Here is a 17212-nt window from a genome sequence, read left to right on the forward strand (position 1 = left end):
AACCAGTCGATAGGAAATGCATTTTTGTGTTCCTTGCTACACAAAAGGGACGTTCTTTTTTCTATATAAAAAAAAGAAAAGACATGAAAATAAAACCAAATGTTGTGTTCAGTGAATTTTTAATAATGTACAGTTTTTGTGACTTTAAATTAGTTCCTTTCTATATTTTTAGGACCAATCTATCATTTTTAAGAGGACGTATTACAAGACCATGTTGTATCGAGGTGATGTAACACGTGTAGAATGTACTGTGAGTTGAATAAAAAACACATATAGTAGAGCGACGACACTCCAACTGTCCCTGGGTCCTCATTTCAATCTCCTTTTGATGTATTTGATTAAATCACAGAAGCAGGCTAGTACAGTAGCCTCCACTTGAATGGAGGTGTAAGACCGGCGCTGTACACACTCACAGACAACCCTATATACACCTCAGTACCCTGGTGATCCCTGTCTGTAGCACATGCTGCAGGGAAGGCCCTCCTGTCGTCGCCAGCTGGACTTCCCCTTCTTAAATGGGGAAGAGGTCTCAATTCCACCTTTCACACAGAAACCAATATAGGTGTGTGTGCTGATCATTTAGAAGTTGATGCTATAGCAGCGGAAGATAGCGGTGTAACCCTTCAAATACTTTCGACACTATCCGTGCGCTCTCTGTTCTGGGATTGGTGGATGGCCTCGCTCCCTCGTATCCCTTAGCTGGCACTTTGCGAGGGGTTTTAGTGGCAACCAGTTAGAGGTCTGAGTGGGGTTTTGTGTGTGTGTGCGTGGTTGTGTGAATGGCTGTGTGTGGTTGTGTCAATGTCAGCACTCTGGGTGGAGGGGACTGAAAACTCCCCAGCCAGCGGGTTCCACTGCTTGACCCCACCCATCCTGCCCCACACGGGGGCTTAGCTCCACAAAAGGGGGATAACAGCGCCCGGGGAGGGGGGTAATCCACCCCATAATGGGGCATGCTACTGCTCCCCCAACCAGTTCATTCTGGACCGGGTCTTGTACAGAGTGGGCCCCTGAAGCCTAGGGGGCTTCTCTTGGCCATTGACCTCGTACGGTCCCCTCTTGTCCCCCAAACACCCATATATCAGCCAGGTCACCCACTGGGAAGAGGTGTTATCTAGTGTCATCTTGGCATCATTTAAGCCTGATCCGTTTGATCAATGAGTTCCAATCAAAACTGTCACAGCCTGTTGCACACACGTCACAACTTGAGACTCATGGACGTGCAATTTGGTTCATGTCTTGACTTTATTGCAAGGAACATTTTTATAGAATGGTTATCAAATACCCCAAAAAGGTAAATACATTGTGAATGTTAAAACACAGGAACTCTTTGTGTGTTTCTTTAGGGAGGATCTTCACAGGGATATTTGTTTCCTATCAAAGAGGATGAAAAAAAGCATCAACTGAGCCAGCATCACAATAAGCGCCATGGCAACTGCATCATGAAAGAGACTGTCTCCATGGCGATTCCAATGGCACCTCACAAGTAGGTTAATGAAAGAGAAAAAAGGAGGGGTGGGAGGAGATGCCATGGTGCGTGGGAGATGGAACAGTTAGATATTAGATAATTGAAGATAAACTTGAGATTAGATAGAATCTTTTGTCCCTTTTTAATCCCAGTAAAGTGTTCAGTTCTCTTCCGTGTGGAAGGATTGTGACGTCATGGTCAACCTTTCACTGTCCTTCAATCAGATACCCCTGCACTCATCCCACTATCACTGCAGTCTCTATCTCTCTCTCTCTGCCTCTGTTTCTCTATGCCAACGTGATAACTTTGTTACAGCTATCAATCATTCAAAAAAGTATTGAATACAATATGTGTGATAGATTGACCTTGTGGTTGGATCGAGTCAAACTGTACCCATATACAGTTGCTGATCAATTCATCCCATAATGTGGATGCTGTAATTGTGTTTGGAAATGATATGGCCTGTTCATGAAATGGCTCCTCTAGCTCTCTCCATCTCTACTCAGTAATGGGCCTCTCCTCAGTGTCATTGATATGAAAATGAGTCCGAGGAGCTATGATGTGTGCCAGGTGCTCGGGACACTCCAGCTGAGCTCAGCCCAGGAGGAGAAGCCCTCGCCTGGGGAACATAGCCTCATACTGGGGGAGGGGGACTGTCAGTGGTGACCAAACACACTTGACAATCATTCCACCTAATTCATAACACACAGGTAGGAGGGGGGTCAGTGTAAGGAGGGGTGAGAGAGAGGGGTGAGGAGGGGGATAGAGAGGGGGGCAGTCCTCTTGTGTTGTGGTAGGGCCACTCAGACGCTCCTTCGGGGAAAGACCAGTCACACAGACGAAACACACGGACAGAAGTAGAGACAGGCAGACAGAGAAAAGGATCCCGCAGATCAACAGGACAGAAGGACAGAAACAGACGGACGGACAGAAAGACAGATAACTACGCACTCAACCTGCTCAACATGACACTGCGTGAGGTGAGTTAAAAAAAATGTTTTACTTTTCCTTCCTACTTATATCACAACTTATAAAGCTTTATCGAACATTCATAAAGTTTTCATAAACCCTACATAGATGCTTACTTTTCCTATATCTTACTTCACCTGTAATTAACTAATGTTGGTCCAAGAGAACCAATTATATGATTTACAATGACAGCCTTGTGAGAGTGTGGCTGTGTGTGTATAAAAAAAACTGCTTGGTTTTACCACCGGTTGGCAAGAAGTGATTGGACATTATCAGGCAACTAGTCAAGTGATTTTAATAACCTGAACCTTTGATCAACATGGCGGTAAGGTCTCTTCAGACATTGATAATGATCAATCCTCAGATTAGTACCATAACTTGACTATAACCTGCTAGGCCATTTGATTTGGATAGTGCCCACATCTACCATAATCTAATGATAAGTGTTCAGGATGAGATGAGCCGAAAGGGAATTATCAGAGAGCCGTGGGTTGGTTAGCATGCTAATAGTACTCATATATTTATATTCAAGACACTGGGTTTGATATGGTATTGACAATAGTAGTTTAATGCTATATCCTCCTGAGAAAAAAACCTTAAGATTATTTTAAAAATATATATAGTTATCTTTTATTGTCCTCTGTAGTGGTCGTTAGGACATAAACATGTTTATTTTTTACATTACAGTCAATGGGTATAGTACATGAAAAACATACAGTGCCTTGCAAAGTATTCATCCCCCTTTTCCTATTTGTTGCCTTACAACCTGTAATTTAAATGGATTTTTATTTGGATTTCATGTAATGGACATACACAACATAGTCCCAATTGGTGAAATGAAATGAAATAAATAACTTGTTTCACAAAATTATAAAAAAGAAATAACGGAAAAGTGGTGCGTGCATATGTATTCACCCCCTTTGCTATGAAGCCCCTAAATAAGATCTGGTGCAACCAATTACTTTCAGAAGTCACATAATTAGTTAAATAAAGTTAACCTGTGTGCAATCTAAGTGTCACATGATCTCAGTATATATACACCTGTTCTGAAAGGCCCCAGAGTCTGCAACACCACTAAGCAAGGGGCACCACCAAGCAAGTGGCACCATGAAGACCAAGGAGCTCTCCAAACAGGTCAGGGACAAAGTTTTGGAGAAGTACAGATCAGGGTTGGGTTATAAAAAAATATCAGAAACTTTGAACATTCTACAGAGCACCATTAAATCCATTATTAAAAAATTGAAAGAATATGGCACCACAACAAACCTGCCAAGAGAGGGCCGCCCACCAAAACTCATAGACCAGGCAAGGAGGGCATTAATCAGAGAGGCCACAAAGAGATCAAAGATAACCCTGAAGGAGCTGCAAAGCTCCACAGCGGAGATTGGAGTATCTGTCCATAGGACCACTTTAAGCCGTACACTCCACAGAGCTGGGCTTTTATGGAAGAGTGGCCAGAAAAAAGCCATTGCTTCAAGAAAAAAATAAGCAAACACGTTTGGTGTTCGCCAAAAGGCATATGGGAGACTCCCCAAACATATGGAAGAAGGTACTCTGGTCATATGAGACTAAAATTGAGCTTTTTGGCCCTCAAGGAAAACGCTATGTCTGGCGCAAACCCAACACCTCTCATCACCCCGAGAACATCATCCCCACAGTGAAGCATGGTGTTGGCAGCATCATGCTGTGGGGAGGTTTTTCATCGGCAGGGACTGGGAAACTGGTCAGAATTGAAGGAATGAATAGTTAAGCACGCTCAAGTTTTCTGTTTTTTTGTCTTTCTTCTTGTTTGTTTCACAAAAAAAAATATTTTGCATCTTCAAAGTGGTAGGCATGTTGTGTAAATCAAATGATACAAACCCCCCCAAAAATCAATTTCAATTCCAGGTTGTAAGGCAACATAATAGGAAAAATGCCAAGGGGGTGAATACTTTCGCAAGCCACTGTAGTTGTGGCATCGGGGTGTCGACTACAGAGGACATTTCTTGATAAGCTCTTCTTTAGCTCTTATTTAATGTGAAAATATTATTACACTGTCCTGACAACTCACTTAACTATTCCTGATATATTTTCTTTCTAGAAACAATTTGAATATCAAACTCACAAAAATTATAATTAATAATTACACACACTTATTTTCTAATTTCCATAAAATGTGCACATTTTGACGGCAGACATTTTTTAAAGAACCAGGAAGATAAAGTTGTCAAGGTCACACCCCCACATATGTGATATCATTGAAAAGCCCAGAATGTCCTCTCAAAGGGACAACAGGACTTAATACAGTGGCTTGTATGGCCTCAGAGATACGGACAAGAGCTGTCCACTAGAGAGGACAAAAGTGAATTGCTGTGTCTCAGGAGGATAAAAACGTGCCTCTGTTCCCTCTCCCTGAGGAGTTGCGTAGTCGTGAGTTCTGGCGTGCCATGCTGGCCGAGCTGCTGGGTTCCCTGGTGTTTGTGAGTGCTGTTCTGGGGGCCTCTGTGCCGGGCCCTGGAGAGGCCTCCACGGGGCCCCTCTACCCAGCCCTGGCAGCAGGCATGGTGGCTGTTGCCCTAGGACACTGCTTTGGAGAGATCAGCGGAGCACAGGTGAACCTGCCTTTCTGGACTTATGGTTGTGTGTCTGTATGCATGTGTGTGTCTCTAACCTTTCTCCACAGAATTACTGTAAATTGATCACTATGATTGATTGACTATTTTACCTCTATGCCTCTCTCTATCATGGTGCAGGTGAACCCAGCAGTTACCCTGTCTCTGTTGGCCACGCGGAGGCTGGACCTGGTGAGGGCCCTGGTGTACGTGGGAGCCCAGTGTCTGGGGGCCTCCCTGGGGGCCGGGGCTCTCTACCTCGCCCTGCCCCTCAAAACCACTGCAGACTGCTTCGTCAGCAGGGTCAGTGTGTGTGTGAAAGGAGGTGGTGGTCTAAATCTAATCATGGACCTGTACTGTTACTCTTTTTGACTTTTTGTTTCACTTGGAACCCTTCTCCTCCCCCACATCCTCCTCCTCCTCCTCCCCCACATCCTCCTCCTCCTCCTCCTCCCCCACATCCTCCTCCTCCTCATCCTCCTCCTCCCCCACATCCTCCTCCTCCTCCTCCTCCTCCTTTACCCCCTCCTCCAATTCTAGGTTCCTCTGGAGGTGAATGCGGCCCAGGCTCTAGGGATGGAGCTTCTGTCAACGTTCCAGCTGGTCTTCACTGTGTTCTCCGTGGAGGACCACCGTCGGAGGGAGAACACAGAACCAGGGAACCTGGCCATCGGCTTCTCTCTCAGTGCAGGCGTGCTCATCGGGGTCAGAACTGTTCACGTCTGATTCCTCTTATCTCTAGTTTAATTTAGTATAATTTAATACTTTAGTGTAGTTGAGTGTAGTTTAGTTTAATAGTATAGTTTCGTTTATTAGTGTTGTTTTGTGTAGTGTATTGTAGTGTAGTTTAGTGTAGTGTAGTGTAGTTTAGTTCAGTTTACTTTACTTACTTTACTGTACTATGCTTTAATCATTGGGTTTGTGTGTGTTGTGGTCCCCTTAGGGTCGGTTCTCTGGAGGCAGTATGAACCCGGCACGTTCCCTGGGTCCAGCCATCATCACTGGCTTCTGGGAAAACCACTGGGTAAGACCCTCCACATCTATTACAGTCACAATATCACCTTGAACTGCATACCGAACACATTCTCTCTCTCTCTCTCTCTTTCTCTCTCTATCTCTCTCTCTCTCTCTCTCGCTCTCCCTCCCTCCCTCCCTCCCTCCCCCTCGCCCTCTTGCTCTCCCTCCCTCCCTCCCTCCCTCCCTTCCTCCCCCTCGCCCTCTTGCTCTCCTCCCTCCCTCCCTCCCTCCCTCCCTTCAGCTTTTTCCCTCTCTCTTCTATCCATGTCTCCATCAGTCCTAACCATTCTCTCTCCCCCTCCTCACCCACCCCTCCCCCTACCCCAGGTGTACTGGATTGGGCCGGTGCTGGGTGCAGTGCTGGCCGGGGTGTCCCATGAGTTCTTCTTTGCCCCCAGTGCATCGAGGCAGAAGCTGGTTGCGTGTCTGACCTGTAAGGACATAGAGATGGTGGAGGTAACCAGCGTGTCCCGGTCCTCCCTGTCCACCGTCACCCAGACCGCCATGAGGGCTAAGCAGGTCAACAAACAGGAGCAAAACTAGAAAGGGACACATCATGCTACACAACAATATACAGTGTGGTCCGAAATTATTGACACCCTTGATAAAGATGAGCAATAATGACTGTATAAAATAAATTATTCAAATAATGAGCTACATTGCCTTCAGAAAGTATTCATACACCTCGACTTATTCCACATTTTGTTGTGTGACAGCCTGAATTCAAAATGGATTCAATATATTTTTTTCTTACCTATCTACATACAATACCCCATAATGATAAAGTGAAAACATGTTTTTAGAAGTTTTTTACAAATTTGTTGAAAATGAAATGCATAAATATCTCATTTACATAAGTATTCACACCTCTTTGCTATGACACTCAAGTGCATTAAATGTCCTTTGATCATCCTTGAGACGTCCGCTACAACTTTATTGGAGTCCACCTGTGGCCAATTCAATTGTTTGGACATGATTTAGAAAGAAACACACCTGTCTATATAAGGTCCCACAGTTGGCAGAGCAGAAACTATACCATGAAGTCCAAGGATCGTAGATCTCTGAGATAGAATTGTGATGAGGCATATATCTGGGGAATGATATAAAACCATTTCTAGAGTGTTGAAAGTTTCCAAGAGCACAGTGGTCTCCATCATCGGGAAATATGGAACTACCCAGACTCTGCCTAGAGCTGGCCATCCGACCAAACTGAGCAACCGGGCAAGAAGGACCTTGGTCAGGGAGGTGACCAAGAACCCAATGACCACTCTGACAGAACTACAGAGTTCCTTGGCTGAGATGGGAGAACCTGCCAGATCGAAAAGTCTCTACAGCACTTCACCAAGCTGGGCTTTATGGGAGAGTGGCCAGACAGAAGCCACTGTCGTCTGATGAGACAAAAATGTTACTTTTTGGCCTGAATGCAAAACCAGGCACAACTCATCACCCATCTAACACCATCCCTACGGTGAAGCATGGTGGTGGCAGCATCATGCTATGGGGATGCCTTTCAGCGGCAGGGACTGGGAGACTGGTAAGGATAGAGGGAACAAGGAATGGAGCCAAATACAGGCAAATCCTTGATGAGAACCTGCTTCAGAGTGCAAAATACCTTAGACTGGGGCAACGCTGGAATGGCTTCAGAACAGGAATGTGAAAGTCCTTGAGTGGCCCATCCAAAGTCTTGACTTGAATCCCATTGAAAATCTGTGGAAAGATTGCTGTTCACTGCCACTCCCCATCTAACTTAACAGAGCTTGAAAAAAGAAGAATGGGTGAAAATCCACAAATCCAGATGTGCAAAGCTGATACTGACATACCCAAGACGACTCAAAGCTGTAATCACCGCCAAAGGTGCTTCTACAAAGTATTGACTCAGGGGTGTGAATACTTATGTAAATTAGATATTTATGTATTTTATTTTCAATACATTTGCACAAATGTTCTTTACTTTGTCATTATGGGGTATTGTGTGTAGATCGGTGAAAAAATAATAATATTTAATCAATTTTGAATTCAGACTGTCACACCACAAAATGTGGAATAAGTCAAGGGGTATGAATACTTTCTGAAGTATGCCATAAAAAAGGGGGGAAATTATATTATTTTATACTAATACAATTGCACAGAGAAAGAGATTTAGTTTAGCAAGTAATATTCTTTCCCCTCAAAAAGGTAGGGGTAAAAGTGATTGACTCCCCTAAAGACTCTTATAAATAAAGTAGTCAAAAGTTTAGTATTTGGTCCCATATTCCTACCACGCAATGATTACATCAAGCTTGTGACTTTACAAACTTGTTGGATGCATTTGCAGTTTGTTTTGGTTGTGTTTAAGATTATTTGTGCCCAATAGAAATGAATGGTAAGTAATGGATTGTATTGTTTTGGAGTCACTTTTATTGTAAATAAGAATAGAATATGTTTATAAATACTTCTACATTAATGTGGATGCTACCATGATTACGGATAGTCCTGAATGAATCGTGAATAATGATGAGTGAGAAAGTTACAGAGGGTCAAAGATCATACCCCCAAGACACGCTAACCTCTCACCTTTACCAATAACAGGGGAGGTTAGCATTCCTTGGGGGTATGATCTTTGACCCTATGTAACTTTTTATCATTATTCTACAATTCACTCGAAAGACAAGGCACTCTGGGAAATATGCAAATAGGACTTTACACTAAGCAGTGTGTTAATTTAACACTGAAAAGTGTGGACCCGTAAAGGCACTGGACCAGTGTTTAATTAATACTGCCCGTGTTGATTTAACACTGGAGAATTTGCTGTTTACATTAGCATAAGATAAACGCAATATTATAAACTGGGTGGTTCGAGCCCTGAATGCTGATTGGCTGACATCTGTGGTATATCAGACCGTATACCACAGGTATGACAAAACATTTATTTGTATTGCTTTAATTACGTTGGTAACCAGTTTATAATAGCAATAACGCACCTCAGGGATTGTGGTATATGGCCTGGAGTGCCTGGATACTGCCCTTAGCCGTGGTATATGGCCAATATACCACGGCTAAGGGCAGTATCCAGGCACTCCACGTTGCGTCAGAAGAACAGCCCTTAGCCACGGTATCTGGGCCATATACCACACCTCCTTGGGCATTATTGCTTAAATGTACAATACGATCATATAATGATGAAGACAACACAGTTATAATTTCAAAATACATGTGAATGTGTATCCTTCACACTTAGCCACACCATGTAAAATTGGACATACATTATATATCTATTATACCATTTTATCAATATCCAGTGTTATCAGTGATGTCATACTAATTTACACAGAAATATTATATATAACCCAACAACCACTCAAAGAAATGTCTGTTTTGTAACACAGAATCCTTTTATTTTAGCATTACTCATCCTGTCTGTGAATGCTTTGAAATGCTAAAGAGGCTAGCGTTCTGGACTCTGATCATTGACACGTTCACATAGGCCACCGTCTCTGTCATCTTCCTGAGGCTCTCTCTCCTCAAAGCTCTATTATTCTGCTATTCAGTCCTCCCACCAGAGCCCTGTATTGACCCAGGTCTAAATAGGTTGTGGGATCAGCTTTTCACAGACACTCCCTACCCCCTTCTAAAAGGTTATTGGGTTTGTAATTAGCAATTGTAGGAGGAAAACAGACATTTTGGGGGATGATTTACCTTGAATATGTTTTTGTTTTTGTTACCTGAATTGTTATGGATGTCTCGTTGCAAATGTTTTACTTTTTAAAATGTTTTTGTTAACTGTATAAAGTGATGGATGTTTGAGAATAAAAACTTGGCAATCATTATTGAAACCATAATTTTTTGCACACACACAAGAGTTGCCTTGTGCCGCCAGCATTTTGCATTGTATTGGTGTTTTTTTCTGTGTATAAAAGAGAGTTAAAATGGTGAGCTCAGCGTTCTCCATTTAAAGCCCACTCTGCCCAGTGATGGCTCTGGACTGGTCAGCTCGATGCTCCAGTGTTGGAGCTCAATAACCCCTGTTTCCCCTGTCCCCCGCCCCTGTCCCGCCCTGTCCCTCCCCCTTTCCCCAGCACCATACAGGGATTTTTCAGGGCTTTGGCTGCTAGCGGGCCACCCTGCCTCTCTCCCCTCCTGCCTGGCACACACCCTCATACACAATACAAACCTCTGCCTAATCAATTCTCTACTGAGCATCCCAGCACCTCCTAGAGAGAGGGAGAGAAAGAGAGAAAACAGAAACGTGTCTAAATGATACCCGACTGTTTTGGCAGGGCTGCCCCTTACGTTGCTGATCTTTATAGTTAGGCTATTTTGGTTTGTTTTTAAATGTATTTGTTTCCAAACACTTTGCAGCAGTAGTCAACGTGTATATGTTCATATGCATGCCTCTGTCCTGTGCTTTGGGTGTCAATGTCAAGTTCATTACCTTTAAGACGTTCCCTATTATTGTACATTATATGTAGACATATAAGGTCCCCATGTCATGCTCCCAGACCCAATGTTATGCTCATAGCCCTTAAGTACTGCTTATAACCACTAATGTATGCTTAATACCTCTGTTAATAATGCTGTTTGGATTTGAGGTCAGTGATTAAATGCATTGCTGAGTGTGAGTGCATTCACCTCTACCCAGTAGAGACCAGAATGACATACAGACATGATACTAATCTACAGCTGAGAATGTCAACCATTCATGTGTTTTCACTCCTTTCTGTGCACAACACACGTTTCCTGACATCTTATCAATTATGAATGATGGCTACAAACATATTTCTAAAAACCAAGCGGTTCCACTGTTGACATGTGGCATACATGCTCAATGCTAAGACAATGGTTTCACAAGGTCAGGCATTTCAGTCTACGGGTCAGTTGTGCACACTGTTGGCATCAGGCTCTTCCGTCTGGGGCCCCCCATGGATCACTGTATTATCTGTGGGTGTGTCCGTTCTCCGCCATCAGCACTTGTTCCCATGGTTATCATGGTTATAACTTGTCAACAGATGACATATGGCACTATGCCAACTAGACAAACTCCCCTCATTACTTCTGTGGGGTTGATATCCATCACTAGTTCTTATGCTCACCCAGTCACTTGCCCTTTCTTGATTCCCTTCTCACTCTCACTATTTTGTCTTCCTCCCTCCCTCCCTTCCTTCTCTCCTCGCAATCACCCTCTCCCCTGATACTCTCCCTCTCTTCCCCTCTCTGTCTGTTGTGGGGGGCGACAGAGGGGTTAAGTTTGTTTGATTTTGGCCGTCCTGTATGTCCCCCGCCCCTGGCCCAGAGGGTGGATTATGGCGTCACTTGCGGCCCCTGGGGGGTGTTATAAAGCCCCCGGCGGGCCCTCTCCCCTCCGTCAGAGAGGCTAAAACGTCCACAGGACACTCCGTCTATCCCTGTCTCTATTCTAGAACCACCCCTCTAGCATCAATGCACATCTCTTGACAACTATTCTGAGACACACACTCCTCCCCACACACACACACCCCCCTATGTCTCTACGACAGGCGGCTAGTGGAGGCAAGCACAGCTGAGTTGATGTTTGACTGCCTACGCGCCAACTCCAGATCGTTCATAGATTAGAAATAGATCTGTCGGTGGATTCTTCTGTCGACTTCTTTAACTGTTTGTCTTCCAACTGATTGGCTCAGTGAGACAGCGTTTAGGTCAGTCCGGCTTTTTTTTTTTTGCATCTGAAACAGTGCAAAAAGATCACACAGACTTTTAGAAGGTACACGCTTTTTCTAGATTCACCCCGACAACTTTTTTTCCAAGAACGTTTTCCGTTCCGAGGAGCGTCCAGTGAACGGCCAGCATGTGGGAGTTCCGGTCCATGGCGTTTTGGCGTGCGGTCTTCGCTGAGTTCTTCGGTACCATGTTCTTTGTGTTTTTCGGCATAGGCGCCGCGCTGCGCTGGACCACTGGGCCTCACCACATCCTGCATGTGGCGCTGTGCTTCGGCTTGGCGGCTGCCACCATCATCCAGTCCATCGGCCACATCAGCGGCGGCCACATTAACCCGGCCGTCACCTTCGCCTATCTGGTAGGCTCCCAGATGTCCCTGTTCCGCGCTTTTTTCTACTGGGCTGCCCAGTTTCTGGGGGCTGTGGCCGGGGCCGCCGTGCTCTATGGGGTCACCCCAAAAAACATGAGGGGCAACATGGCTCTCAACACGGTAAGACACCACCCACCCACATCTCAAATGGCACTGGGCCCATTCCCTATATTCCCTATATGGTGCACTGCAAAATATGTGCACTATATAGGGAATAGGGTGCCATTTTGGACCTATCAGCTCAAATCAGCAAAAATATATATATATATATCAACAACAGTTAACAATGTTGATAGGGTTTGATAATTGTTTGGTTTAGGTTCAGTAGGCTTCTTGATGCTAATGGAGATTTAGAAAGGGTAGAGATGAACCTACTGGTAACTACATTTGCTACTGTACAATGAGCACAATCCAAGCCATCAGTGTTATGTAAAGCTGAGGCCTCACTGAGGCCATAGTGGTGAGGCCACTGAATGCATTGATAAAAAAACTAAAAACCGTTGGCTTGATATGCGTTGCATCTTTGATTGAGTTATTCCTGACATGTCCTGTTACAAACTTAACTTGAAGACCACATCTAATTGCGCAAACAATGTACACTTTATTAGAAAGAGGACACACTTATTTTACAAAATAACTTGTTCACAAAGGACCTCATGTCTGATTCATATTTTTCTCCTCTGGCCATCTACAGCTGCAGCCTGGTATCAGCCTGGGCATGGGTACCACAGTGGAGGTGTTTCTGACCATGCAGCTGGTGATTTGTATCTTTGCCGTGACGGATGAGAGGAGGAACGGACGCTTGGGCTCTGCTGCCCTGTCCATCGGCTTCGCTGTCACCGTCGGACACCTCATGGGGGTGAGCACACGCACACTGACACTAACACACACTCAGAGTAACACACACACCGAATACACACACACGGATAGGGGAACACACACAATGCCCAAAACTCTTATATACTTATAGTGGAACACAAACAAAAACAGACTTGCAATGTGTACAACAGAAACTCATACTGCATTCTGAATGCCTGGTTGTCCTTCTCTGCCATAGATGTACTACACAGGTGCTGGAATGAACCCTGCTAGGTCTTTCGCCCCTGCTGTGCTCTTCAGGAACTTTGTCAACCACTGGGTGAGAAACACACAGTCATACACCATAATGCAGAATCTGAAATATTCGTATAATAGATCAAATAATCAAATGACAATGGTGGATTCTATGATCTTATAGTAATTCAGAGTATAGCTAATACCAACCTATATCAGCGACAACAATACAAGTTGCTTGTGCCATGTCTTCATGCTAACCTTTGCGTGTGTGTGTGTTGTGTCAGGTGTACTGGGTGGGTCCCATGATAGGAGGTGGTTTGGGCGCTCTTCTGTACGATTTCATGCTGTTCCCCCGCATGCGCGATCTGTCTGAGCGCCTGGCCACACTGAAGGGCAGCCGACCCCCCGAGACGGAGACCCAGCAGGACACCCGCGGGGAGCCCATCGAGCTCAAGACACAAGCCCTATAAGCCTGTCCCCATCTGGGGACGAGGGACGAGGGACAGGCCCTGTGTCGACCAACCCCTGTGCTGCCCCCATCCCATCAACACACATACACTCACTCACACAGACTCACTAACTAACACAAAGACACACACACTCACATTGAGACACTGACTAACATGCAGATTCAGACATATACAGTATTGATACACAAACTGTACACACACACATTCACACACATACACAGACAGGTTCACAACCTTCAACCTCAACATGCAACGAGACTCCTCTCCCTCCAACCTCACTCTGTATACTGAATTGGACATTATGTCTCCTCCTCCTTCTCAGCCACACCAAGTCTTCCCTCACACGCCCACACAGACAGAAGGACCAGACCTGTCAGCACAGAAGCATGTGGGTGAGGTGTAGGTGGGCACCCACTGGGCACAGACGTCAATTCAACTTCTATGCCACATTGGTTCAACGTAATTTCATTGAAATGATGTGGAAACAACGTTGATTCAACCAGTGTGTGCCCAGTGGGGATGTAGGTATGGGTGGGGTAAGGGTATGGGTGGGCGTTGGGCAGGTAAGGATAGAGGATTGGGGTGTAGATGGGGAAAGGGGTTGGGGTGAGGATAGAGGGGCAACACTCCAGGTTTTTAGTTGTATAGGGTTGTGTTAGACCAGTGAAGATGGGCATGCTTTTTCATTATGCATCTGATTTATTTCTCTACATTTGTTCAGTTTTTTTTTTCTTCTGCACTTCAGACACTATACGTGGATGTATGATACCATTAGATTTGACCAGGGTTTCATTTTTCAAATCACTTCATTTTATCTGTGTGTGCGTGTGGGTGCTTCTACAGTATGTGTGTGAGAGTGTGTGAGTGAGAGTGAGTGTGTGTGTGCCTGTTTGTGTGTGAGTGTGTTTGCCAGTGAGTGTGTGAGAGTGTGTCCGTATGTGAATGTGTGTTTAATCGAGTTCGCAGAAACAGTACTTTTTATTTTGTTTTATTTTCATTACCACTCTCCTGTTTGTATCATGATTATGTTTCATTACGTTATACATTTTTAAGACATAATTTATCCTCCCTTCACTGTGGTATTTGCTATGATATTCATTTTTACACAAACCATCTGCTTTTTTGTTTTAAAAAAAAACAACACAATCCAAAGGAAATGTTGTATCCCAGACTGGACTGATTCTGTTCACTACAGAATGGCCGTGTAAGCTTTTCATTAAGTCTCCTTTTATGATTTGATCCTTAATGTGAGCATAAGGCAGTTTAAACCATATTTAAATGAAAATAAACACAAAAACTTGATACAAAATGTGTGTCATGTTTTGTTTACACAATTATACCAGTATGGCAATTAGTGCCCTGTGTTGCATTGGCTTGCAGTAAATGGGAATGACTTCAAGATGATGCTCCACACGTTTCAGGTTGCAGAGTTGGGGGTGATGCGGCGCGACAAATTATTATTATATATTTTTTTATTGATGAAATAGTGCATTGCAGCTGCCTTTGCTTCACAAGTAAGCAGGTTTGTAGTGCTGGGGGAACCCGAGGGACCTCACTTTTTTAAATTTGAGAATACATTGTACATTTATTCGGATTAATTCGAAATAAATGATATTTAATCACCACAAAAACCCAGAACGATATGTGACCACTTGGTTACAGCGACACCGTTCTGCCAAAGACACCCAAACCAGAGTGGCCACCGCAAAGCCCAAGAGCCTGACCTTCTCTGGAAGTTGATGTAGCCCTGCTTGGGATATTTAGTCTATATTGGCTATTGGTTGAGACGCAGGGCCCGTTCTAGCTTGGTAGGCTATGTCAGGGTGAGAAATTGGAAATGTGAATTGGGCCAAGTTGGTAATAATGTAATTAGATTATAGTTTATTGAGATGCATGAATACACCACACCAAAACCTTGATTTTATGGCTGTTGTAAACGAATTTCCAGCAATTCTATGCATTTTAGTCATTTAGCAGACGCTCTTTCCCAGAGCTACATACAGGAGCAATTAGGGTTAAGTGCCTTGCTCAAGGGCACATCGACAGATTTGTCACCTAGTTGGCTCGGGGATTAGAACCAGCAACCTTTCGGTTACTGGCACAATGCTCTTAACCACTAAGCTACCTGCCGCCCTATGTAGTAATGATTTATGTTCACTACTTGGTCAATTGATTTGATGATTAAATCTATGCAAATAAATCATATGAATTGATAGTTCACGCATCTGTTTTCTTTTATTCTGTACTAGGGTATATTGTAACCATGTGCTATTGTAACCAGCTGACCTTTAGAGTCATAAAGGGCGCTCCAATCATTTAAAAGAATGTTCATCAAAGATCTGGTGCCTATACCCCTAATAGTCCTACTCATCACTTATTACTATTATTATTACACATAGAAGATGATCACATAACGATTAATTCGTATTTTACAAAACAGAACTGAATATAATAGCATAGCATATTAGGTCTTTAAAGTTACTGTTACACCAAAAACACCTCCTAATTTCTAATAAGATTTTAGGATGGTTAGATGAAGCTGAATAGTAAACAAAAAGATAATGCGCCAAAACCCTAGGCAGGATATATGCTTTGATTGAAACAAAATACAAAAAAGGCTAATAGTTTGTTAACATCATCTGCTCTAATTCACTCACGAAACAGTAATTCAAGCATAGGCTATTCCTATTAAACTAATTGAGATCAATCAAAGGATTGGCATGCAGATGCAGTTTCACCGGTAAAACGTGAATGATTATCATTCATGATTTACAGTAATAATAATAAGCCATTTAGCAGACGCTTTTATCCAAAGCGACTTACAGTCATGCGTGCATAAATTTTTGTGTATGGGTGGTCCCGGGGATCGAACCCACTACCTTGGCGTTACAAGCGCCGTGCTCTACCAGTTGAGCTACAGAGGACCACAGTGATGATGGCCTATGCCTAACTTGGTGTTTGAAGGTATTAAAAATATAAAAAATATTGAGACAAAATGTGTGGCCATAGGCAGACGTTGCAATTGGTGGATGTATTTTATGCATATTTTATAACAGGGATCTCCAACCCTGTTCCCGGAGAGCTACCATACCGTAGGTTTTCATTCCAACCCTAATCTAGCGCACCTGATTCTAATAATTAGCTGGTTTATACAATTAATGGGGTTAGTTGCAACTGGGGTCGGACTGAAACCCTATAGGACGGTAGCGCTCCAGGAACACGGTTGGAGAGCCCTGGAATGATAGGCTATTTTAATAGGCTACATGTCTCCGTACAAACTTTGATTGAGGAAATGATGACGTCATGCACTTTTTTTGTGTGTTCCATCATCTAAAAAACAATAGCGGGTAGTGTCTGTATGTTGCACGTGTTCCCCGCAGGCTTCATCTGAGCAGAAGCCAAAATGCAACCTTTATGTGTTCATTGCGAACAGGGTAAATAAAGGGCCTTGAATGACAACACCATGGACAATTCCTCCGATCACCCGGAGATTTCGTGCCGTTATTTTGATCTGCCGCTAACCAGGTTTTAGCCTTCTTCGCCATTTAAATTGTTTCATAGACTACATTTGGATTAGCCTACACTGTAATTCATTAAACTG

At 43.8% G+C, this 17212-nt stretch overlaps 2 protein-coding genes across 3 annotated transcripts; both read left to right on the forward strand.

Annotated features, from left to right (window-relative positions):
* Nucleotides 1-2271: 2271 nt before the first annotated feature.
* LOC121537542 (aquaporin-4) lies at nucleotides 2272-6687 on the forward strand. Of its 2 annotated transcripts, none has more exons than XM_041845150.1 (6): nucleotides 2272-2448; nucleotides 4834-5028; nucleotides 5170-5331; nucleotides 5569-5733; nucleotides 5972-6052; nucleotides 6373-6687. In XM_041845150.1, exons 1-6 carry the CDS (start codon nucleotides 2434-2436, stop codon nucleotides 6586-6588), a joined length of 834 nt encoding a protein of 277 aa, XP_041701084.1. In that variant the 5' UTR covers nucleotides 2272-2433; the 3' UTR covers nucleotides 6589-6687. The 2 variants fall into 2 exon arrangements, with proteins under 2 accessions (XP_041701084.1, XP_041701085.1); XM_041845151.1 differs by having other exon boundaries at nucleotides 4837-5028.
* Nucleotides 6688-11394: 4707 nt separating this feature from the next.
* LOC121538532 (lens fiber major intrinsic protein-like) lies at nucleotides 11395-15618 on the forward strand. Its single transcript, XM_041846654.2, has 4 exons — nucleotides 11395-12205; nucleotides 12780-12944; nucleotides 13143-13223; nucleotides 13426-15618. Exons 1-4 carry the CDS (start codon nucleotides 11846-11848, stop codon nucleotides 13609-13611), a joined length of 792 nt encoding a protein of 263 aa, XP_041702588.1. The 5' UTR covers nucleotides 11395-11845; the 3' UTR covers nucleotides 13612-15618.
* Nucleotides 15619-17212: the final 1594 nt, after the last annotated feature.

The sequence above is a fragment of the Coregonus clupeaformis genome, chromosome 24, assembly GCF_020615455.1.
Source record: "Coregonus clupeaformis isolate EN_2021a chromosome 24, ASM2061545v1, whole genome shotgun sequence".
Taxonomy (NCBI): Eukaryota; Metazoa; Chordata; class Actinopteri; order Salmoniformes; family Salmonidae; genus Coregonus; species Coregonus clupeaformis.